General features: G+C 39.7%; 1 protein-coding gene across 50 annotated transcripts in view; it reads right to left on the minus strand.

Annotated features, from left to right (window-relative positions):
• NRCAM (neuronal cell adhesion molecule) overlaps window positions 1–24837 on the minus strand; it is a 305104-nt gene that overhangs the window by 44851 nt on the left and 235416 nt on the right. For all 50 annotated transcript variants that reach the window (XR_012432792.1, XR_012432791.1, XR_006696751.2 and 47 more), the window contains 6 exons: window positions 16790–16974; window positions 14905–15036; window positions 5563–5706; window positions 3298–3409; window positions 1809–1975; window positions 1567–1714 (listed from right to left, as the gene is read on the minus strand). Coding sequence is in view for 47 of the 50 variants with exons in the window: in XM_074035817.1 (XP_073891918.1) it covers window positions 1567–1714; window positions 1809–1975; window positions 3298–3409; window positions 5563–5706; window positions 14905–15036; window positions 16790–16974 (888 nt within the window). In the remaining 3 variants the exon portion in view is untranslated. The remainder of the gene's footprint in view (window positions 1–1566; window positions 1715–1808; window positions 1976–3297; window positions 3410–5562; window positions 5707–14904; window positions 15037–16789; window positions 16975–24837) is intronic.

Raw genomic sequence — 24837 nt, forward strand, 5'->3', positions numbered from 1 at the left:
TTGTGCCCCCACCCTGTCCATGGAAAAATTGTCTTCCATGAAACCAGTCCCTGGTGCCAAAAAGGTTGGAGACCACTTCACTGCTCTAGAGGGAGAGGAAGGAGCTTCCTTAAGTTCCCAGCAGAATGAGGTGAAGGATAGTTCCAGCATTATCCTTACTAAAGGGCTTTACTAAGGCTTTTGCTGCCAAGAAACATTGGAAAACCACTCATTCAGTTCAATTTCTTTCAAAGTATATATTTTAAATACTTCATTACTTACTGCAGAAAATCATGTCATTTTCTTACATGTATAAACTCCCATAGGAGAAATTAAATGCAAATAATAATAATTTGCTTTATCACTAGAAACAGGAAGATTTAGATGAACAATCTCTCAAGAGTTTTCTACAGGGAACTTGTGGGCATGAAAAATTGCTCAGTAGATCAAAAAATTAATGTATGGAGGATTCATGTATTATTTTAATGAAGCTGTATAAGTCATAAACTATCTTCTCAGTTAATTTCCAAGTAAAAGCTTCAGCCAGTTAACCTGATGGCCCTTTCTTTATGTTTCCTTTTAATCTTTTTTTTAAGTCAGGGTCTCACTCTATCACCCAGGCTGGAGCGCAGTGGTGCAGTCATGGCTTACTGCAGTCTCAATCTTCTGGGCTCAGGTAATTCTCCCACCTCAGCCTTCCAGGTAACTGGGACCACAGGTGTGAGACCACCACACTCGGTTATCCTTTTCATCTTTATCAACTCAACAAATAAAATTGACTAGTTCAAACATAAAATTAGATGGAGACTCTAGGCACATAAAAGAGAAGGCCACAGAGTTCTTCTGGGGTCATTAACAAGCAATAGGGCAATATTTAGACAGCACAACTTTAGGTCAGCTGCAGGTGAACCATAGAAACGATTTTAACCAGAATACAGCATTCCTTCTAATAGAGAGTGAGGCCTATAGCCACTCTGCTAAAACTCACACATTCTACTCTGTACTACTATGTCAAATGGAGGGTCTCATCTGGAAAATGCCATGACATTTCTTCCATTCTTAACTACATCTGCAGTATGCTTGGGTTCTTTTAAATTCTCTACCTGTTTTTGTTTTTCCTTCCCCTTTCACTGGCTTTAGGTAAAATCAAAAGAAAAACTCCCTATCCAAATAAAAATGAGTGTCTTTTAAAATACTGACAAGGATTTGAGCAGTCTTTTGTGATTAAACAGGTCATATTTCTGCTTTTTTGTAGAATGGTAATGAAAACATCTGTTGAAACTTCACTGTTCAAGGTATAAAACAATGGATGCTGTCCAAGGCCTGAGGGTTTTATCCCATCCTGAATTACACAAGAGACCAGCACGCAAAGATAGACCAACATTCTCAGGGTCCTATTTCGATCACACGATACCTTCTTGGGTAGATACATTTTACAGTAGGGAGAAAATGCATATCTCTCTATTTTGGAGACAGCAGACTTCAGAAACTAAAAACATCACCATAATTGACTACATAGTAGACCTTTAGTTCAAGAATAGCTTAAAGAAAGAATGAAGAGAAAGAAAAGAAATCGTCTTCAAATACCTTTCATCACTGGGCAGTTCCCTATTGTCCTTCAGCCACAGGACAGTGAGGGTTAAGGTGTAATCATGTTTCACTTTGCATTCAAAGGACACCATGCTCCCTCTTTGCACAACTGCATATTCGGGCTGTTTAATGATCCATGTAGGATCTGAAATGTAAAGTTATCATTATCCATTTGGCAAAGCTGGAGAATTTGTTCAAAGTCATTTAAAAATTTAAAAAACACATTACCTCTGCCTTACCTTTGATTTCTAAGTGAACTTCATTCTTTGCCATCCCTAATTTATTCCTTGCAACACACGTATAAGTTCCCGTACTGTCCTTTTGGGCCACAGGAATTTCCAAAGTTCCATTTTCATGTAAAACATAAATATCTTCATGAAGAGCACTTCCTTTAGCTCCTTTAAACCTTCATTACAGAAATTATCACAATGAGAATAAAAACACATCATATTTTGAAGTCAGACATAAAATGCCATATTCAAGGTCAACATGACCATGATGAATGTGAAAGTTACAAGGCTAGAAGGATTGTACTTTTTAAAGTATAAATAGGAAAATATTCAGAGGAGGGAAAAAAGAGCATGTATGTCAGAGAGGAGAAACGGATGAAGCAAACTATGTGTGAATCTGTTACCTTCACTAGGAAAAGCATTTGCATAAGCATCCATTTTTCTTCTCTGGGGTTCAGGTAGGGGCCTGGGGAAATGTTCCTTTAATCTTAACCCTGCATTTATTCTGACCTCAGTAGCTGGAACTTAGCACAGCATCTGGGACCTGACAGTTGATCAGTAAAGAATGTTCCAGTTTTCTTCCAGTCATTCTTTCTGAGCCATTGCTTATCCACCCTAGCCTTGTCTCTTTTAGCTAAAGTAAACAAGCTAGGTGAGGACTTAAACCTTGGGTGGCATATGAAAGGGGATGCTTTGAAGCAGGGAGTGAAAGAACATGGGAGAGCCTGGCTGGATCCAAGTCAGGAAGATCTGGTGCAAGAAGTACTCAGGAGAAACAATGGTAATAACAAATTCTGCTTTGGAAAGCTTATAGAACCCTCCACTATCCCACAGGATATTTTATTATCAAGGAATATCCCCTAACTAGTCCCTCCAGCCACTACTCACAAAATCCCAGGGGATGTCCATGGCATTGTGAAATATAGCAGCCTTAAAAAAAAATCATTCACAGGTAGATCTGTGCTTGATAGAGTATGCTGCTAAACAGATTATACACGTGAAAGTATTTAACATAGAGCCAGTAGTCAATAAATATTTGTGAAATAATGAATGAATTTAATAATTAACAGTGGAGGCCAAGCACAGTGGCTCACACGTACACTCCCAGCACTTTGGGAGGCTGAGGCGGGTGGATTACCTGAGGTTACGAGTTTGAGATCAGCCGGGCCAACATGGTGAAATCCCCTCTCTACTAAAAGTACAAAAAATTAGCCAGATGTAGTGGTGGGCACCTGTAGGCCCAGCTACTCTAGAGGCTGAGGCAGGAGACATGCTTGAACCCAAGAGGTGGAGGCTGCAGTGAGCTGTGATTGTGCCACTGCACTCCAGCCTGGGTAATGAAGTGAGACTCTGTCTCAAAAGAAAAAAAAATTAACAGTGTAATGGATTGTGCACCACCTTTCCCTGTTTGTTTTTTTAATAAAACCCAACATATTTAGAATATGAAGGCTTTAGTGAACATTTTAAGTATTGAAAAACACATAGAGCTGCTACTTACCATTCTATGGTTGGGAGAGGAGACCCAAAGAAGGCACAGTCTAGTAAAGCAGGCCTGTTTGCAATGACCTGGTAGAGTGTGTTTGCAGGTGTGAGGATTCGTGGTGGCTCAGCTATAAATATTTTTAAAAGGTAAAGTAATATTAGAATACATTTTAGGACTACATTTTATTGTATTTTGTTTTAAGGTCATTAAAGTTTATGGTAAAGCACAAGAAACCTATCTCTCTCCTTATGTTCTCTATCAGGCATAATGCTGCCAGTCACTCAAGGCAGAAAAATACATTTTTTCCTCCCTCTACCTCCTGCCCCACTTCTTGCTCAGGCGTCATTTTAGTTGTTGATATACTGTGAGTCCATTGCAGTCAGGGAATGAGACTTTTTATTGTTTTATCCCCAGCACAGTGTCTGGCACAAAAATAACAGCCAAGTATATTTTTGTTGAATGACTGACTCATCATAACCCTAGTGGATGGGAATGGTGGAGAACACATAAGCTGGCAGAAAGAAGCAGAGTGATGAGTGTGATGACTAAAAAAATGGAACCACAGCAACAAAAACAAAAATAGACAAACTAAAAAGCTTGCATAGCCAAGGAGATAGTCAACAGAGTGAAGAGACAAGCTATGGAAGGGGAGAAAAAATTTGCAAACCATATATCTGGTAAGGGGTTAATACTAAAATAAATAAAGAACTCAAATAATTTAATAGTAAGAAAATGAATAACCTGGTTAAAAATGCGCAAGGCATTGGACTAGACAGTTCTCAAAAGAAGATACACAAATGGCCAACAGGTATATGGGAAAATGCCCAACATCACCAATCATCAGATAAACGTTAATTAAAACCACAATGAGATATTATGTCACACCTATTAGAATGGCTATTATCAAAAAGAGGAGATCTAAGTTTTGGCAAGGAGGTAGAGAAAAGGGGACACTTAAACACTGTGGGAGGGAATATAAGTTAGTATAGCCATTATGGAAAATATTATAACGATTGTTTATACTGTTTATACTCAAAATATTAAAAATAAAACTACCGTATGAGCCAACAATCCCATTACTGGGTATATATCCAAAGGAAATGAAATCAGTATGTTGAGATATTTGAACTCCCTTGTTCATTGCAGTATTATTCACAATAGCCAAGATATGGTATCAACCTAAATGCCCATCAATGAATGAATGGAATAAAGAAACTGTGGCATATACACACAATGGAATAACATCCAGCCTTAAAAAAGAAGGAAATTCTGTCATTTCCTTCATGTCATTCATGTCATGATCATATGAATGAACCTGGAGGACATTATGTTAAGTGAAACAGGCCAGATACAGAAAGACAAATGTGGCATGCTCTCCCTTATATGTAAAATCTAAAAATGCCAGACTCATAAAAGTAGAGCTGAAAAAGGAACAAGCAGCCAGAAGTGCTTTCTCAACATCCACCAAAATCTTAACTGCTTAGCTCTTCATGGGATTAGTGACCTTCATTTCAAGCATATGCACATGTACCCTAGAACTTAAAGTATAATAATAAATAAATAAATAAATACATAAATAATAAAAAATAAAATTAAAAAAAAGAAAAATACCAAGTATTGGTTGGCTTTCTGATGGTAATTTTGTTTGAAAAGGAAGCATATTAATTTTAAAGGGTTGAAGTGTAATTCCCTGGCACCACGAAAACAATTCTCACAAAAATTTTTAACAAATGTGGTATTTTGGTAGTTTTGTTCAATATAAGAAATACAGTGTTCACATAAACCAATTATTTGAGAATATATTTCAGTACATCATACTTTGTAAAATATATTTTTATAAATAAAACAAATGTACATCCATGACTTGGATAAAGACCAAGCAGTATGATTAATGGTTTAGTTTTAAAAAATCAGAATCATTAAATTGCCATTCAACTTGTCAATTTCTTACAACGGAAGAGCAGTAATAATTCAGTTACTAATAGCAGACAAATACTATTTTCCTTTTGAGGGTTTGACACTTAGTCTAACCATCTGTAAATGGAACAGCCTATTTGACTAGTTCTACAATGAAAAATTTGCCATTATAAAAACTGTGTTATGGAAGAACATTAAGACTGCAATATTCTTTAGGGCAAGGTTTATATCTTTTCATCCTTTATAGCTCCGAGTTCTCTGCATTGCACATAGTAGATGCTCAATGTATTTTTGCTGATTGAACAGAAAATAACAGCAGTCATTAATTTAATTTGCCATGTCTTTAATAAAAGGAGAGCTTACCCAGCACATTTACAAATGCATTTGCCAGTAAATATCCATATTCATTAGAGGCATTGCACTGATATACTGCACTTGATCTTTCTTGAACATTTGAAAAAATAATGGTATCGCCATCTATTTTTCTGCTGGGGTCATCAGGGGCAACTGTTTGGATGTAAAAATAGAAAGCATTTATTCCTATTTGCTTAAAAGATGTATATTAAGCTTGTAAAATCAGTAGGACATAAATAAAGACTGATCTAAGTATATGCAGTAAGAATAAGACTAGAATTTGGGCAGAAACCAGAAAATTTTAGAATTGAGTTATATATTAGCAAGAGTATGTGCTCAATGTTCATTTAGTCTTAAGTCGATTGGCTCTGTAACACCAAGTATTATTTTGAGAGATGCAGAAAAAAACTCTTACAAGTTTAGGTGAAAATTGCATTACAAATTCAGGAAAACATTGCCATGTTCAAGAGATTGTGGTTATTTATGAGAAAAAAAGTTAATGATCAAGAGGAAATGGCAAAAGCCAGTAAAAAATATAGAAACACTCCAGCTTGTTCAAACCTGTTCCTCTTAGGAGCCTCTTCTTGATACAAATAAATCAACAAATACATAAACAGTATGGGGCTAATAACCAAATGTGAAAATATTTATTTTTCTGCTGTGGATATTCTTGAAGCTGAAGTAGAAATAAATTGTGTAAATTCTTCTTGAAGACAATGTTTTCAGCTAAATCTCTCAAGTGCTTAAATGTTAGGACCAGGCTTGATCCTTACTGAAGTGGAATAGAATTGGCTGGGTAACATAATATGTGAGGATTTAGTCCCGGGCATGCCCAGCAATTTGGAACTTCCATGAGATTGGAGATGAATTCCTTTCTGTGAATGATACACTTTAGACTTTGAGATTATATCACTTTAGAAGTGCACTACGAGGGATTTAGGTCTCTGTCTCTGCACGATGATCAAAATCAAAACTAAATAACAGCACCTTTTCTCTTAAACTGCTCCTGCAACTTGAACCAATTAAGAAGACTTTATATTCTTTCTAAGCACCACTTCTTTTTCCTTGGTGACAGGAAAAGGCTGTGCATCTAAGACATCATGGTACTTAGACTCTTTTATCACTTTTAAAATAAAAAAAAATTGTTTCATCTGTGGTTTATTAACCCACTGTATAAAAATCAACCAAACCATAGAACATCCTTGTTTTATGACCCAAACTCGAAGTATTTTGCTCCCTCATTCTGTAATAGTTTTCCATGGTTGCTGTAACAACTTACCACAAATGTAGTAGCTTAAAACAACATAAACTTACTATTATACAGTTCTGTAGGTTGGAAGTCTGACATGGATCGCACTGTGCTAAAACCAATGCAAGAGCAGGGCTGCATTGCTTTCTGAAGATTCTAGGGGAGAATCCATGTCCTTGCCTTTTCCAGCCTTTGGAGGCTACCCACATTCATCCTCTTCCTCCATTTTCAAAGCTGTCAATGTTGCATCTCTCTGATCATTCTTCCATAGTCATCTTTCTTTCCCATCAAAGCCTGAAAAGGCACTCTGCTTTTGGGGGCTCATGTAATTAAATTGGGCCCACCTTAGATAGTCCAGGATAACCTCCCCATCTCAAGGTCCTTAACCTTAATCACATGTGCAAACTCCCTTTTGCCATGTAAGGTGACATATTCACAGATTCAATGGATTGGGATGTAGACATCATGGAGGGGTGGGGTGGGGGAAGGGATTATTCTGTCTACCACATACTGTATCACATTTATAGCCTAAAGGTCTTTCAGATGTTTTAGACTCGAATATTTAAAGAATTCACCATACATTTAAGTTTGGAACAAGTTTTTAGCATCCAAGGATTATTAAAACTCTAACTTACAAGTTACTCCTCATGGACTGATTAATGTCTTCATTCCCAAGGAAAAATGTAAAAAAAAGCAGTTGTTCAACACTGATCACCATCAGTAACTCATTTATGAAATCATCTTAGATACTCTGGGTTGTTCAATTAGTGATGTGGGGGTGTTGAGATACTTTGAATTGACTCCTTAGCTTACATCTTCTGTTTATGACTCTAATACAATTGCCTTAAGGAACATGTTCTTCCAAACCGAAAACAAATGCAAGTCATAATTCCTTCAACAGGGCATATAGATTCGTTGATAAAAGACAGCAGAGGACGGATATGTCACACTGGCCTAGAAAGCGAACTGTAGCTGTGGCAGGCAGCCATGGACCCTGAAAACGCAGTGTACCTTAGGGCGGCCATGGACCCTGAAAACACAGTATACTTAGGGCGGCCATGGACCCTGAAAACGCAGCGTACCTTAGGGCGGCCCATATGTCCCAGATCCCAAGTCTTGTATGACTGGGGCCTTTCCGACTCCCACAATCTCAGTGATGCTCACCTACTGCCTCAACAAGGGGTGCTAGAACACAAAGCAGCATTTCTGGAGACTTGTTCTCTGTCAGTGACTCTTAGCACTTCCGGTCATTATACAAAAAAGATACTTGCACACACATGTTGATAGCAGCACAACTCGCAATTGCAAAAATGTGTAACCAGCCCAAATGCCCATCAATCAATGAGTGAATAAAGAAACTGTGTTATATATATGCCATGAAATACTACTCTGCCATACAAAGAAATGAAATAATGGCATTCACAGCAGCCTAGATGGAATTGGAGATCATTATTCTAAGTGAAGTAACTCAGGAATGGAAAACCAAACATTATGTGTTCTCACTCATAAGTGGGAGCTAAGCTATGAGGATACAAAGGCATAAGAATGATAAATTGAACTTTGGGGATTCAAAGGAAAGTGTGGGGGCAGTGATGGATAAAACACTATAAATTGGGTACAGTGTGTACACTGCTTGGGTGATGGGTGCACCAAAATCTCAGAACTTATTCATGTAACCAAATGCCACCTGTTCCCCAAAAATCTATGGAAATAAAAAATAATACAAGAATAAAGTAGAGAAACAAACTGAATTTTTAAAGTTGCTAAAAAAAAAAAAAAGAAAGAAAAAAGATAAAAAGATTCTTAGCACTTCTGGACCCAGCACTTGGGCTCTCTATGGTGGGACTCTTCAGGGCACTCTCAGTGCCCACCATGTGCCCACCCTGACTGCACTTCTGTGGATGTTCCAGGCAGTGGAGTGGAGTGGCGTGTATTTCAGACTGTGATGAGTCCCAGGCAGAGCTCTGGGCCGAATCTCTCTGGATGGGTGGCAGACTATATAAGAGTTCCTCAAATTCCTTAAATATATTGAGTTTTTAAAAGTTACACCACCACACAATATTTAAGAGATAAAGGGCTCTAGTTCTGAAGATTTGTTGCACAATAATGTGAATACACTAATACTACTGAACTGTACACTTAAAATGGTTAAGATGGTAAATTTTGTTATGTGTTTTTACCACAATAATAATAATAACGTTACACGACTATGAACTCGGAGGGCAAAGCTCAACAATGTCAGTAGGACAATTTTCCCCAAGTGAAGACTCATCAGTCACAAACAAACCATGTCAGAAAGCTTTTGTGTAGCTCAGTTGCACTTCTGTTTGCCATCAACTCTTGGGAAGATATTTTTTACCTGAAAGGCATCTGACTGTATCTGCCTTATATATGCTAAATAGAGCAGTCTTCTAATATTTATTTTTGGCGAAGTATTTAGGAACAAAATAAACCCTTTAGGGAAGAATAATGAGTAAGCAGACCTCTCTCCATGGGAGTTTGGGCTACGTTTTCCTTAAGTACTCGTTTAAAAATGCAAACAAACCCAGGAACTGTCACAGTGACATATGGAGGCTCGGTTGGTAGCTGGACACAGAGTAAAATCACTGATGTAGAGACATTTGGAGCCTTTGGATGGGCTTGCTAGCGGGTAGAGTAACTCTCTAGTATGCAAATCCAAATTATCCAGAGGAATAATCATTAATTCTGGGAATAACCAACCTCATTTGCTGTCAGTGAACACTGGAGAAAGAAATTTAAAAGCACAGAATCACAACAAATAACTTAAAGCCCCAAAGGTAAGGTCCAGAACTGGGGCGATGGGCTTCAGAAAATACTTATAACCCAACTCTCCTGACGTTGGTGGGTAAAACTATAAATGCTTTCAACATTTATATAATGAGAAGAATAATAGTCATGCCATCTTACATGAACAGAGTACTATCAATCTTTAAAATGTTTTTACATTTACTGCATAATTTCATTTTTAAAATAACTTTGTGAAACAGGTTAATCATATAGTATTTTATGCATTTTGGAGACAAGAGACTACAAACGGCAGCACGTACTGGTCTGTTTAAATGAGGTTACTGCTCAGGTTTTCTCAGTCAGTCAGCTTTGTAAACATTTCCTGGAATGTGAACATTTGGGCATAATGTAGAACACATTTCTGGGTGAAGAGTTAAATTTCCCTCTTCATTTACTTATTCCATCCCTACAAGAGGATGCCACTGAGCCCCTTAGTTTTGTGAAAAGGAAGAAGGGAGGATGCCGTGATGAAACACCAGGAATATCCTGGACCAGCCCGCCATTCTCCTGGTGCTTATCTCAGATTACTGGCTTTCAACATCTTTCACCGTGAGAAAAATATGTCATTGTGCCAGGAAGAGGTCTTCTGCCCATTCGCATTTTCTTAGTTCTTTTCCCTCCTCATCCCTGAGAGGACAGGTGCCTTTTAACACAGTAATGGTGTGATCTTATCCATGTGTCATGCAGAAGAGTCTCAGAGACCTAATACAACACATGTTGGAAACTATCAAGGATCGGCAAGTGTTAGACTCTCCTGCAGAGATAGGAATCACAGTGGCCACGGCCTTGGGCACCACCACGAGGATGGCACAGGCTCTCCAGTGGGGAAGACCAGGAGGAGGAAAAAGGAACTCAAAAACACCCACCTCAGTGTGGCTTTTAAGTTCTGAAAAGCAACCTCCTAGGGGACAGCAGGGAAATGCTTGGCCCAATCCAGCCAATAGCAAGTTCATTTTCTTTCTGGTCCTGGGTTCTATTCTTCACACCCTCCCATTACACAATAAAATCAAAGGTCTCTTTCAGCACCAGTTCTCTGCAGCTGTGTTCTTTTTTCTAACTTTTGTAGATTGTTTTAAAACAATCTACAAAATTTTAGGTGGTTTTGGGAAAATTCCACATTTATTTAATACAGCCTGTGATTTTTGCTTCAAGGAAAGCTTTAAGTAAACTGGCCAGTCCTGGGGACAGGGGAAGGGCAAAGCTCCAGAAGACACTGAAATAAAAGCCCAGACACTTTTGGAGTTAATTTTTCCACTTTTTTTAAAACAGTAGCTTTCAGGTCTGAAATGCACAGTCACAGATCAATAACATCGCATTTTGCTAAAAGAACCCTTCTTACCACTCCCCTCCCTGAACCAGCTTCTCCTTTTACAATATTTATGTGCACTCAGCAGCCAGAGCCTGCAGAGGCGAAAGGAGATAGTCAGCGTCCCTAGGTGCTCACCTGTAAGTCAGGAGTGGGGAGGCTATGTACCTGGCAGCATGGTCCCCTGACTGTGTCTCTGTTGTGTGGCACAGGAGACAAACTTCAGGCACCTGGAGGGGACACTGCACAGCGCCTGCACAACAGTACTTCAGAAGCACAGCTGTTTCCTGACCCTCACCTGCAGCAGCTGGTCCACCTGCAATGTCTGCAGTCTCTTGGGTAGAAAGGGCTGTCAGCAAGCCAGCTTGTGCTCCCAGCTCACTTCTGGGGCCTACACTAGGACCCCATGATGAAGGCAAGGAGTCCTCACTGTGCTAATTCAGTCCTGTCACACACTGTGGCAGTCTGTGCCCTCAGTTCCTACCTTCACCTCTCTACATCTCCCTGCTATCCTTCCCCTGTGTCCCAACACTGCTAGATGTATCTATGGGGTGCACAAGTCAGCAAACTGCAGATGGGAAACAAGCACTGGTGCCCCATTTCCAGGATGGTCCCTAACCCTCAAAGGCAATTCCCTTTAGGGGCCTCTAAATTCATGGGACAATTACCAAGAAGGGGATGAAAAAGAGAGCGGCACTCCTTAAATGTCTGTCAATTTTTTGGATAGTTTCTGCATCCCCCTCATTCTCTCATTTTTTTGGATCGGGGAGATCAACACACGGTGGGGGCATGCAGAGTTCACTTTGAACTTAGCTGTTGAAGACTTAGCATCCACCCACGAGGCCACTCAGCAGAAGCTGCAGATGGGCCAGCTGCAGAAGGCCAGGGGCAGGGAACAACTGTACCTTTGCAGTGTCATCGTTCAGAAAGCTGTGCAGGGGACCCGCTGGCTCATCACCTTTTAGTTATGAGATGTCCAAATGGTAATCCACTTTCAGCTTGGCCACCAGATGTCAAGAAAGACCCCTTCCAGGGAGGCTTCACATTACCTTGGTGTAAACATGCAGCACCTGCTACCAGCACCATGGAGCGGCCTGGTGGTGCCGGGTTCCTTGCTTTGCTGCCACACCGTGTGGTATTCCTCTCCCTGCAAGTCCACCAGAGTGACAGCTCTGAGGCACACCAGAGGGTGACCGACCCTGGATCTATAGGAGCTGTGGCATTCCAGCCATGTCTGCTCAGCCTCCTTTTTTCTGTCTCATGGGGCCTTAAGGAAGACTTTTGGGATGGAAGAAATGAGCTGATCTGATTTGAGATATTTAGTCCTAACTCTTTCTTCTCTACCTAATCAGACAATTTAGGGTTACAAGAGGACCTAACGTCTTCCTGGTATTACTATTCTGTACCCCCAAAGCAGGCCTTTTACAGCTGATCCTCCTCACAAAAATGTAGTTGAAAAGGGGAGTATTATTATGAGTGTATTTTCAAAGCTGTGTAGGTGACTGGATTTACAAGGTTCCCTCAGAGGCACTGCATACTCTGGTACTATGGTCTGAATATTGGTGTCCCTCCAAAATTCATGTTGAAACCTAACTCCAAGGTTAAGAGGTGGGGTCTCTGGGAGGTGACTAGGAAATGAGGGTTCCCCCTCGTGAGTGGGACTGGTGCTGTTCTAAGGGTCTTGGCAGCAACTGTGAGGAACAGGCCATCACCAGACACCAAATCTGCTGGTGCTTTGATCTTGGACTTTCTAGACTCCAGAACTGTAAGCAATAAATTTCTGTTGTTTATAAATTACCCAGTCTAAGGCATTTTGTTACAGCAGTAGGAATGGACTAAGACAGCTGGTTTGGAAGGACAACAAGCTGAGCAAATCAAGAAGAAAAATCAGCCTCATTATTTAATCCTCCCTTGCTTATGTCATCCACCAACATCTCAATTTGCCTTGCATAGGACTGCACTCTGGCTGTCAAGCTTGAGGGTTTATCCCCTGGCTCCCCCGTTTTCCCTGCTGAAGGGCTAGATGGACAGTCCCTTCCACTTGTCAGTTTCACTGAGTCTAGATCTCAGGGGCACTTTTAACCTTCCATAAATGGACACAAAAACTCTGAGCTGCAAAACATGGTGCAAAAGTATCAAGCATGTATCATCATTTATTGCTATTTTGTATGCATTCCTGAGAAAATCACATGTTGTACCAGATAATTTTTTTTTTATTTTTTGTAGAAGCAGGATTTTACCATGTTGCCCAGGCTAGTCTCTAACTCTGGTATTCAAGCAATCTGCCCGCCTTAGCCTCTGAAAGTGCTGGGATTACAGGCTCACATGAGCCACCATGCCTGGCCACTATAAAACTTCTTTAGTTCTGGGCTTTCTTCTACTTTTTCCTCTCAGTTTTCACTCATATTCCCCCGAGAGTACAAGAGCTTCCTGAAACAACCACAAAGTACTCTCTGCCATTTCTCTGGATCCTGATCCTGGTTAAAATTGGGAGTGGAAACACCCAAACCCTATTTGCTGGCCTCTAGCATCTGTTTTCTCCCAGGAATACACTTCCTTTTACAGTGAACACAGCTGCCTGTTTCAAAGCATCTGACAGCTACTGTGCTATGAGACACAAGTGAACTTCCAATAAATACTCATGGAGCAGGCTGCGATGACTCAGTCACCCTGCAGTTGTCAGACCTTGATGGTAAGAAACAGGGACTTGTGCCACTTTAAATCTGCCAGCAGTTTTTTGGAAAAATCTTAGGGGAAGTGCGTGGTGTTACTTTGGGAAAGTCAATTCAGCAGACCTTTTGGTTATGTAAATGTAGAACCAATATTGGATTCTGACTTGGAGGCAGTCAAAGCCAGTCTGTCCTGTATCATAAGCCTGAGGGCTATCTTTATTGTGAGTAAAGAATATCTTTGCAGGTAATCATGTTATTGACTGGGAGAGTGAACCTAAGGCTGGGTTTGATGCCAGAACTGACTCTCTCTGTCTTGGTGTCTAAGAGGAGGTCTGGACTCCAAGAAGGGGAAAATGTTGAAAGATGCTCCTCTCAGCAGTAGCTGGTGGTGGGTGGGGTGGTGGAAGAGGAGAGTCTAGTGGGTTCTCTGTTCATGGCCATGGCTTAGGAATTAAGGAGCAGTGAGGTGCAACATCCATTTAAAGATTTTTTTCTTTGCTACAATTCCCTTGACTCTCCCCATGCCTTTAGCCAAATTTTGTAAAGCTGGCCTTTGCTACAATTTAGCAGATTAATGGGAGGGCCTGAAGCCACACATTGGGCAGCATAGTGGCAGCTTGGAGAAATTGGCTAATGAAGTGCAAGGAGTGGAGTGGCAGAGCAGGGAGGCTGCTGAACGGGGCAACAGGTATAGCTAGGCTGCCCAGGTGCTGCTCAAGGATGATATCAGCGGCCTTCAGGGAGGGAGCTGTAGGCAAAGGTAAAGCATCCTGTATATGATCAGGGTCAAAGGATGTGTTCTTCTTTGGGTATCAAATGGGACGGTGACCTTGGAAGACAGTGGGAACACCCGGGCTATACTTGCTATACTTATGACTGAAAACTCTTTAAATTAAGACAGCTGGGTTTCTCATGCTTGTCGTATCCATTGGCTCTATGCCAAGTCTCCCCACCTATCTCCTCTAGCACCTATGACATTTCCACAAATCACCTGATGTTTTGCACAAAGAAGATCATCTAAACTTTTCAGTGATATTTATTTCTGACCCTGTCATTCTTCCCATTATCCAAGTAAAAAACAGGAAATATTGCCAAGTACCTGTCATCACATACCATTATGTTAACTGCATAAACTATTCACACTCATAATAAATATCTAATGGTAATAAAACACAAAGGTAATTTGGTGCCTCTGTTTAACATACATGTGGCTTCCTTCCTTAACCTGAATTATTTTTTATCACCATTTATTCATTGTTGGGATGTATATATGCTCTAAAAATATACTGCAACTAGAACCAGTCAAGGCAACTTACTTTCTATTGGGACTCCATTTGTTAACCAGCTAATTCTGGGTTTGGGGTTGCCATTAGCTCTGCAGATCAAGGTCCCATCCTCTCCTGGGGACAGCACAAGATTTTGAGGGGCTGTGATCCAGTATGGAGCCGCTTTATAGGAGGAAGAAAAAAGATCAAAAATCTGAATCAAATAAGCATTTTAGCAAAAGAACATATTGAACTATTTTAATAATACAAGCAAGTACTTCACACTAAACTGTTTAGTCTCATTTTTTTGAGCAAATAGATTTATAAATGATGCTTCAAACACTTAAAATTTTCAAAAGAATGTTTAAAGAGACTCACACACATATATGTATTATTTCTAGACCTGTTTGATACAAATCTCATTTTCTCACTTTACATTAAAATTAATCAGACATTGACAGATTTATCTAAGCATACAGAGCAAATTACAGATATAGGTAGGGCTAAGAAACACAAATTTAAATTCTGGGTCAGGCGCGGTGGCACATGCCTGTAATCCCAACACTTTGGGGAGCCAAGGTGGCTGGATCACTTGAGGTCAGGAGTTCGAAACCAGCCTGGCCAACATGGTAAAACCCTGTCTCTATTGAAAATACAAAAAAAAAAAAAATTAGCTGGGTGTGGTGGTGGGTGCCTATAATCCCCCCTACTTGGGAGGCTGAGGCAGGAGAATTGCTTGAACCCAGGAGGCAGAGGTTGCAGTGAGCCAAGATAGTGCCATTATACTCCAGCCTGGGCAACAGAGCGAGACTCCGACTCAAAATAAATAAATAAATAAAATAAATTCCAAGCCCTGTAGAATATATATATATATATATAAAATTAGAAAGCAACTTAAAAACATCATTTTTGAAAAGTTGCAAAGGTATTACAGAGTGTTTCCATATGTCCTTCACTCAGCTTCCTCTAATGTTACCATCTTACATGACCATGGTCCAGTTACCTAATGAAAAGTTAACACTGGTACTTAACTAAACTCTACATTCTGTTATTATTTCCCATTTTTGCATTAATGTCTTGTTTCTGTCCCGGGATCCTGTCCTAGACACCATATTTACTTGTAACATCTTTTGCATTTACTTGTCATAGTCTCCAATCTGACAATTTCTTGGTCTTTCCTTGTCTTTTGTGACCTTGACAATTTTGAAGAGTCACTTATTTCATAGACTGTCTTACAGCTTAGGTTTGTCTGATGTTTTCTCATGGTTACCTGAGGTTTTAGGCTTTTGAGAATATCTCAAAGGTCATGAATCCTTCTAATTGTACCATGTGAGGGAATATATGATATCAACATGACTTATTATTGTTGATGCTAACATTCATCACTTGGTTAAGATTTTGTCTGCCAGGTTTCTCCACTCCAAAGTTACTATTTCCCTGGATTCCATACTCTGTTCATTAGTGTCCAGCATACACTCAAGAAGAGGGAAAGTAAGCTCCATCTTCTAAAAAAGGAGTAATAAAGTATTTGTGGACATGCTAAAACTTCCCCAGTAATTAATTTCTGCAGGATAAAAACACTTTGAAGCTATGCAAATACCCTGTTTCTCCTTAAAGTTTCACCCACTAATTTTAGCATTCATTGTTTGATCTTGCCTGCTGCAGTTATTACTGTGGGATTCTAATGTTGACTTTTCTATTTCCTTCATTCTTCCTACGTTTATTAATCGGGATTCTTCTGTGAGGAAGATTTGAACAAGTAAATTTTTAATCTGATTTAGATGCACTACAAATAGCAATGAGAAGAGAGCCAAGGTACCATGAATGCTGACATAAATTTACATTTATCATTATTTAAAATATAATGAAAACCACATTTAATTAAAGTTTCAGGGTCTCTCATGAAGGCAAGAAGAATGGATTTTAAACAATATACCTTTAACTCTAACAGAAATGGTATGGTGGATGGCTCCTAATGCATTTTTTGCTATACATTGGTAATTTCCAGAGTCTGCTTCTGAAACATGAATGATCTGCAAGGTTTTCTCAAAGTTCTTATAAACTGTCCTGTTTTTGGGTAGCATTCCATCTTCTTTTGCCCAGTAAATAATTGGGGTAGGCCTGATAGGATAAATAAATAATGATGTTACAAAAAAGAAATCCACCTATGACTACTTTTGAGGGTGAATTTTCATGCAAGTTTGTAACAAATCTTTATAAAAAATCCTAAGAAATATATAGATATTTTAATTAGCACCACACTTTTATAAATAATGCTTACAGTTTTACATTTTCACATAATCAGAACTATACTAATTTACGGCACACCACAAACTTTGATGTCAATGATGCAGTGTGAATGCCAGCATGAGTTGCTTTACTGATGGGGCCTAATTACTTTTTTCATCGTTGTGACTAATGAGGAACTCCTGGAAATTTTTACATGAAGCTACTATGTTAATCAAAAGAATTACCATTAAATTAATGATACTGAATTATAATTTTTCATCAGCTGGAATTAAAAATGTACAGAGAAAAACTCATAAACATATCTATGACCATAAATATTTGTATACATTTCCATATCAAACGGAAGAACTTTCCTATTTTACAGCAATCTATCTGATGATGTGAACTAAGTGATTAGGGAAATAGCATTCTTTCCTTAGTTTCATTATTAGTGACATTTAAAAATATTATTATACTAATTGCTAAGAATAGATCAAACCTAGGTATCACTCATATCATTTGTCACCCAACTGTGTTTTTTTTTTTTTTTTTTTTTTTTTGGAGACAGAGTCTTGCTCTGTCGCCCAGGCTGGAGTGTAGTGGCGTGATCTCGGCTCACTGCCAGCTCCGCCTCCCGGGTTCACGCCATTCTCCTGCCTCAGACTCCCGAGTAGCTGGGACTACAGGTGCCTGCCACCACACCCGGCTAATTTTTTGTATTTTAGTAGAGATGGGGTTTCACGGTTTTAGCCAGTATGGTCTCGATCTCCTGACCTCATGATCCACCCGCCTCGGCCTCCCAAAGTGCTGGGATTACAGGCATGAGCCACCGCGCCTGGCCCCAACTGTGTTTTTTATTGTCATGAAATATGGAGACAGATGAAAAGTCAGAATATAGGTTTGGAGTTAGAAGATCTTTAGAATTCCAACCCTGTCCCTGGATTTCTGGTCTTTTTGAGGCTTAGTTTCGTTAGTTGCCTTAATGGGGATAATAAAGCTTGACTTGAACTAATAACTTTAGAAAGTTTTCATGAAGGTAAAATAAAAATCCATTCAACACAAAAATTTCCTAAGCACTGAACTATACACCAAGCACTGAGCTGTATGTTGGGAAGATGATGAAGAAAGTATGGTCCAGGCCCTCAAGAAGATAACAATATTTGTCAATAGAAATGCAAGTGACTCTGAATAAGAACAGCTCAGCCCAGAAGGGATCATCATGGCAGACGGGAGGCAGAACTAGATTGCAGCTCTGATGCGGACTGACAGAGCAGCATGTGGAGGCTTGCATCGTGAATTTTAGCTCCAGAATGACTGCAAGAACAAACCTGCTGAGAGGACTCACAGACTCTCTGAAGGAACTGGGCTACTATTGCAGGACCCGGGAGATACCCCAAATACTGCGAGTGCCCAAACGGCAAAAGTGAGAAACTGAAGGTTTAGTTTGTGGGAGAAGTTTCTGACTTTACCTGGAGCTGAGTCAATTTAGAGAGCTGAGTGAGATACAGGGGTAGAGGAGGCAGCAGGAAAGACCCTGTGAATTCACTGGGTCCCCAAGCAGGCCATTCCTGCCTGGCACCACAGGGATCCTTCAGGAGGGCAGCCAGAGGTGTGGGGAAAATGCCACAGGGAGAAGGAAGTTTCCAGCTGAACTTTATAACAATTTGAACCAGGCGAGAAACCTCCTGGCCAGAACTCGGGGAAAGGCGTGAATCCAGCGTGCAGACTCCACAGGCTGGGGAAGAACTAAGCCCTTTTCTTTTGCAGCTGGGAGGTGGATAGTCTGCGGCAAGTGCTCAAGCCCTGCTCACCCACTGCCTGGAAACAGACTTGGGGCTGTTAGGGTAGGCACTGTGGGAGTGAGACTGGCCTTTTGGTTTGCGTGGGAGCTGGGTGAGGCCCGTGACTGCCGGATTTCCCTCACTTCCCCGACAACCTGCATAGCAGAGGCAGCCATAATCCTCCTAGGTACACAACTCCATTGACCTGGGAACCTCACTCCCTCCCCAACAGCAGCCACAGCAAGACCCACCCAAAGAGAGTCTGAGCTCAGACATGCCTAGCCCTACCCCCACCTGATGGGCCTTCCCTACCAACCCTGGTAGCTGAAGACAAAGGGCGTATAATCTTGGGAGTTCTAGGGCTCCAATCACCACCAGTTCCTCTCCATACTACCACAACTGATGCTCTCTGGAAAGCACCACCTCCTGGCAGGAGGCCAACCAGCACAAAAATAGAACATTAAACCACTAAAGCTAAAAACCCTCACAGAGTTCATTTCAACCCCTTGCCACCTCCACCGGAACAGGTGCTGGTATCCATGGTGGAGAGACTGACGGTTCACATCACAGGACTCTGTGCAAACTCCAGTAGCAGCCTGGAGCTGGATAGACTTGCTGGGTGGCTAGACCCAGAAGAGAGATAACAATCACTGCGGCCTGGCTCACAGGAAGCCACATCCATACGAAAAAGGGGAGAGTACTACATTAAGGGAAAACCCCATGGGACAAAACAATCTGAACAACAGACTTCAGCTCTAGACTTCCCTTCTGACAGAATCTACCCAAATGAGAAGGAACCAGAAAACCAACTCTAGTAATATGACAAAACAAGGCTTTTTAACAACCCCCAAAGAATCACACTAGCTCACCAGCAAGGGATCCAAACCAAGAAGAAATCCCTGATTTACCTGAAAAAGAATTCAGGAGGTTAGTTATTAAGCTTATCAGAGAGGTACCAGAGAAAGGCAAAGCCCAATGTAAGGAAATCCAAAAAACAATACAAAAAGCAAAGGGAGAAATAGTCAAGGAAATAGATACCACAAAGAAAAAACAATCAAAACTTCAGGAAACATTGGACACACTTATAGAAATGCAAAATGCTCTGAAAAATCTCAGCAATAGAACTGAACAAGTAGAAGAGAGAAATTAAGAGTTTGAAGACAGGTCTTTTAATGAACCCAATCCAACAAATACAAAAAGAAAAGAATAGGAAAATATGAACAAAGCCTCCAAGAAGTCTGGGATTATGTTAAATGACCAAACCTAAGAATACTCAGTGTTCCTGAGGAACAAGAGAAATCTAAAAGTTTGGAAAACATATTTGGAGGAATGATCGAGGAAGACTTTTCTGGCCTTGCTAGAGACCTAGACATTCAAATACAGGAAGCACAAAGAACACCTGGAAAATTCATCTCAAAAAGATGTCTAGGCACACTGTCATCAGGTTATCCAAAGTTAAGATGAAGGAAAGAATCTTAAGAGCTGTGAGACAAAAGCATGAGGTAACCTATAAAGGGACATCTATCAGATTAACAGCAGAGTTCTCAGCAGAAACCCTACAAGCTAGAAGGGATTGGGGCCCTATCTTCAGCCTCCACAAACAAAACAATTATCAATCAAGAATTTTTTATCCAGCAAAACTAAGCATCATATTTGAAGGAAAGATACAGTCTTCTTCAGATAAACAAATGCTGAGAGAATTTGCCATTACCAAACCACCACTACAAGAACTGCTAAAAGGAGTTCTAAATCTTAAAACAAATCCTGGAAACACATCAAAACAGAACCTCTTTAAAGCATAAATCACACAGGACCTATAAAACAAAAATATAATTTAAAAAGCAAAAACAAAAAACAAAAAACCCAAGGTACACAGGCAACAAATAGCACAATGAATGCAAGGGCATCTCACATCTTAATACTAACATTGAATGTAAATGGGCTAAATGCTCCACTTAAAAGATACAGAACTGCAGAATGGATAAGAACTCACCACCAACTATCTGCTGCCTTCAGGAGACTCACCTAATGCATAAAGACTCACATAAAATTAAAGTAAAGGAGTGGAAAAAGGCATTTCATGCAAATGGACACCAAAAGCAAGCAGAGGTAGCTATTCTTGTATCAGTCAAAACAAACTTTAAAGCAAGAGCAGTTGAAAGAGACAAAGAGGGACATTATATAATGGTAAAAGGCCTTGTCCAGGAAAATATAACAATCCTAAACATACACATACCTAACACTGGAGCTCCTAAATTTATAAAACAATTACTAATAGACCTAAGAAATGAGATAGACAGCAACACAGTAATAGTATGGAATTTCAGCACTCCAATGACAGCACTAGACAGGTCATCAAGACAGAAAGTCAACAAAGAAACAATGGATTTAAACTATACCTTGAAACAAATAGACTTAACAGATATATACAAAACATTTCATCCCACAACTGCAGAATACACATTCTTTTTTTTTAATTTATTTTTGTTTTTTAAAAATTTTATTTATGTGTATTTTTTACTATACTTTAAATTCTGGGATGCATGTGCAGAACGTGCAGGTTTGTTACATAGGTACACACATGCCATGGTGCTTTGCTGCACCCACCAACGCGTCATCTACATTAGGTATTTCTCCTAATGCTATCCCTCCCCTAGCCCCCCCACCCCTCAACAGGCCCCAGTGTGTGATGTTCCCCTTCCCTGTGTCCATGTGTTCTCTTTGTTCAACTCCCACTTATGAGTGAGAACACGTGGTGTTTGGTTTTCTGTTCCTGTGTTAGTCTGCTGAGAATGATGTTTCTAGCTGCATCCATGTCCCTACAAAGGACATGAACTCATCCTTTTTTATGGCTGCATAGTATTCCATGGTGTATATGTGCTACATTTTCTTTATCTGGTCTATTATTGATGGGCATTTGGGTTGGTTTCAAGTCTCTGCTATTATGAATAGTGCTGCAATAAACATACGTGTGCATGTGTATGCAAGGGTACCTCACATCTCAATACTAACATTGAATGTAAATGGCCTAAGCACTCCACTTAAAAGATACAGAACAGCAGAATATAGTAGAATGATGTATTTATAATCATTTATAGTAGAATGATTTATAATCCTTTGGGTATATACCCAGTAATGGGATTGCTGGGTCAAATGCTATTTCTGGTTCTAGGTCCTTGAGGAATTGGCATACTGTCTTCCAAAGTGGGTTGAACTATTGACATGCCCACCAATAGTGTAAAAGTGTTCCTATTTCTCCACATCCTCTCCAGCATCTGTCATTTCCTGACTTTTTAATGATTACAATTCTAACTGGCATGAGATGGTATCCCATTGTGCTTTTGATTTGCACTTCTCCAATGACCAGTGATGATGAGCTTTTTTTCATGTTTGTTGGCTGTATAAATGTCTTCTTTTGAGAAGTGTCTGCTCATATCCTTTGTTTACTTTTTGATGAGGTTGCTTTTTCTTGCAAATCTGTTTAAGTTCCTTGTAAATTCTGGATATTAGACCTTTGTCAGATGGATAGATTGCAAAAATTTACTCTCATCCCTACTATTACTGTGTTGCTGTCTATCTCATTTCTTAGGTCTATTAGTAATTGTTTTATAAATTTAGGAGCTCCAGTGTTAGGTATATGTATGTTTAGGATTGTTATATTTTCCTGAACAAGGCCTTTTACCATTATATAATGTCCCTCTTTGTCTCTTTCAACTGCTCTTTCTTTTGCTGTGCAGAAACTCTTTAGTTTAATTAGATCACATTTGTCAGTTTTGACTTTTGTTGCCATTGCTTTTGGTGTTTTAGTCATGAAGTCTTTGCCCATGCCTGTCCTGAATGGTATTGCCTAGGTTTTCTTCTAGGGTTTTTATGGTTTTAGGTCTAATATTTAAGTCTTTAATATATCTTGAGTTAATTTTTGTATAAGGTGTAAGGGAGGGATCCAGTTTCAGTTTTCTGCTTATGGGTAGCCAGTTTTCCTAATACCATTTATTAAACAGGGAATCCTTTCTCCATTGCTTTTGTCAGGTTTGTCAAAGATCACATGGTTGTAAATGTGTGGCGTTATTTCTGAGGCCTCTGTTCTGTTCCGTTTTGGTACCAGCATCAGTTTGGTACCAGTACCATGCTGTTTCGGTTACTGTAGCCTTGTAATATAGTTTGAAGTAAGGTAGCGTGATGCCCCCAGCTATGTTCTTTTTGTTTAGGATTGTCTTGGCTATATGGGCTCTTTTTTGGTTCCATATGAAATTTAAAGTAGTTTTTTCTAATTCTGTGAAGAAAGTCAATGGTAGCTTGATGGGGATAGCATTGAATCTATAAATTACTTTGAGTAGTATGGCCATTTTCATGATACTGATTCTTCCCATCCATGAGCATGGAATCTTTTTCCATTTGTTTATGACCTCACTTCTTTCCTTGAGCAGTGGTTTGTAGTTCTTCTTGGAGAGGTCGTTCACATCCCTTGTAAGTTGTATTCCTAGGTATTTTATTCTCTTTGTAGCAATTGTGAATGGGAGTTCCCTCATGATTTGGCTCTCTGTTTGTCTATTATTGGTGTAGAGGAATGCTTGTGATTTTTGCACATTGATTTTTGTATCCTGAGGCTTTGCTGAAGTCGCTTACCAGCTTAAGAAGATTTTGGGCAGAGACGATGGGTTTTCTAAATATACAATCAGGTCATCTGCAAACACAGACAATTTAACTTCCTCTCTTCCTATTTGAATATGCTTTATTTCTTTCTCTTGCCTGATTGCCCTGGCCAGAACTTCCAACACTATGTTGAATAGTAGTGGTGAGAGAGGGCATCCTTGACTTGTGCCAGTTTTCAAAGGGAATGTTTCCAGCTTGTGCCCATTCAGTATGGTATTGGCTGTGGGTTTGTCATAAATAGCTCTTATTAGTTTGAGATATATTCTATCAATACCTATTTTATTGAGAGATTTTAGCATGAAGTGCTGTTGAATTTTGTCGAAGGCTTTTTCTGCATGTATTGAGATAATCATGTGGTTTTTATCATTGGTTCTGTTTATGAGATGGATTATGTTTATTGATTTGCATATGTTGAACCAGCCTTGCATCGCAGGGATGAAGTCGACTTGATTGTGGTGGATAAGCTTTTTGATGTGCTGCTGGATTCGGTTTGCCAGTATTTTATTGAGGATTTTTGCATCAATGTTCATCAGGGATACTGGCCTGAAATTTTCTTCTTTTGTTGTGTCTCTGCCAGGTTTTGGTATCAGGATGATGCTGGCCTCACAAAATGAGTTAGGGAGGATACCCTCTTTTTCTATTGTTTGGAATAGCTTCAGAAGGAATGGTACCAGCTCTTTTTTGTACCTCTGGTAGAATTCGGCTGTAAATTCATCTGTTCCTGGGCTTTTTTTGCTTGGTAGGCTATTAATTATGGCCTCAATTTCAGAACTTGTTATTAGTCTATTCAGGGATTTGACTTCTTCCTAGTTTAGTCTTGGGAGGGCGAATGTGTCCAGGAATTTATCCATCTCTTCTAGATTTTCTAGTTTATTTGCGTAGAGGTGTTTATAGTATTCTCTGATGGTAGTTTGTATTTCTGTGGGATCAGTGGTGAAATCCTCTTTATCATTTTTTATTGTGTCTATTTGATTCTTCTCTCTTTTCTTCTTTATTAGTCTGGCTAGTGGTCTATTTTGTTAATCTTTCCAAAAAACCAGCTCCTGGATTCACTGATTTTTTTGAAGGGTTTTTCATGTCTCTATCACCTTCAGTTCTGCTCTGATCCTAGTTATTTCTTGTTTTCTGCTAGCTTTTGAATTTGTTTGCTGTTGCTTCTCTAGTTCTTTTAACTGTGATGTTAGGGTGTCAATGTCTGATCTTTCCCAGTTTGTCCTGTGGACATTTAGTGCTATAAATTTCCCCCTAAACACTGCTTTAGCAGTGTCCCAGAGATTCTGGTAAGTTGTGTCTTTGTTCTCATTGGTTTCAAAGAACATCT

The sequence above is a fragment of the Macaca fascicularis genome, chromosome 3 (genome assembly GCF_037993035.2).
Source record: "Macaca fascicularis isolate 582-1 chromosome 3, T2T-MFA8v1.1".
Lineage (NCBI taxonomy): Eukaryota > Metazoa > Chordata > Mammalia > Primates > Cercopithecidae > Macaca > Macaca fascicularis.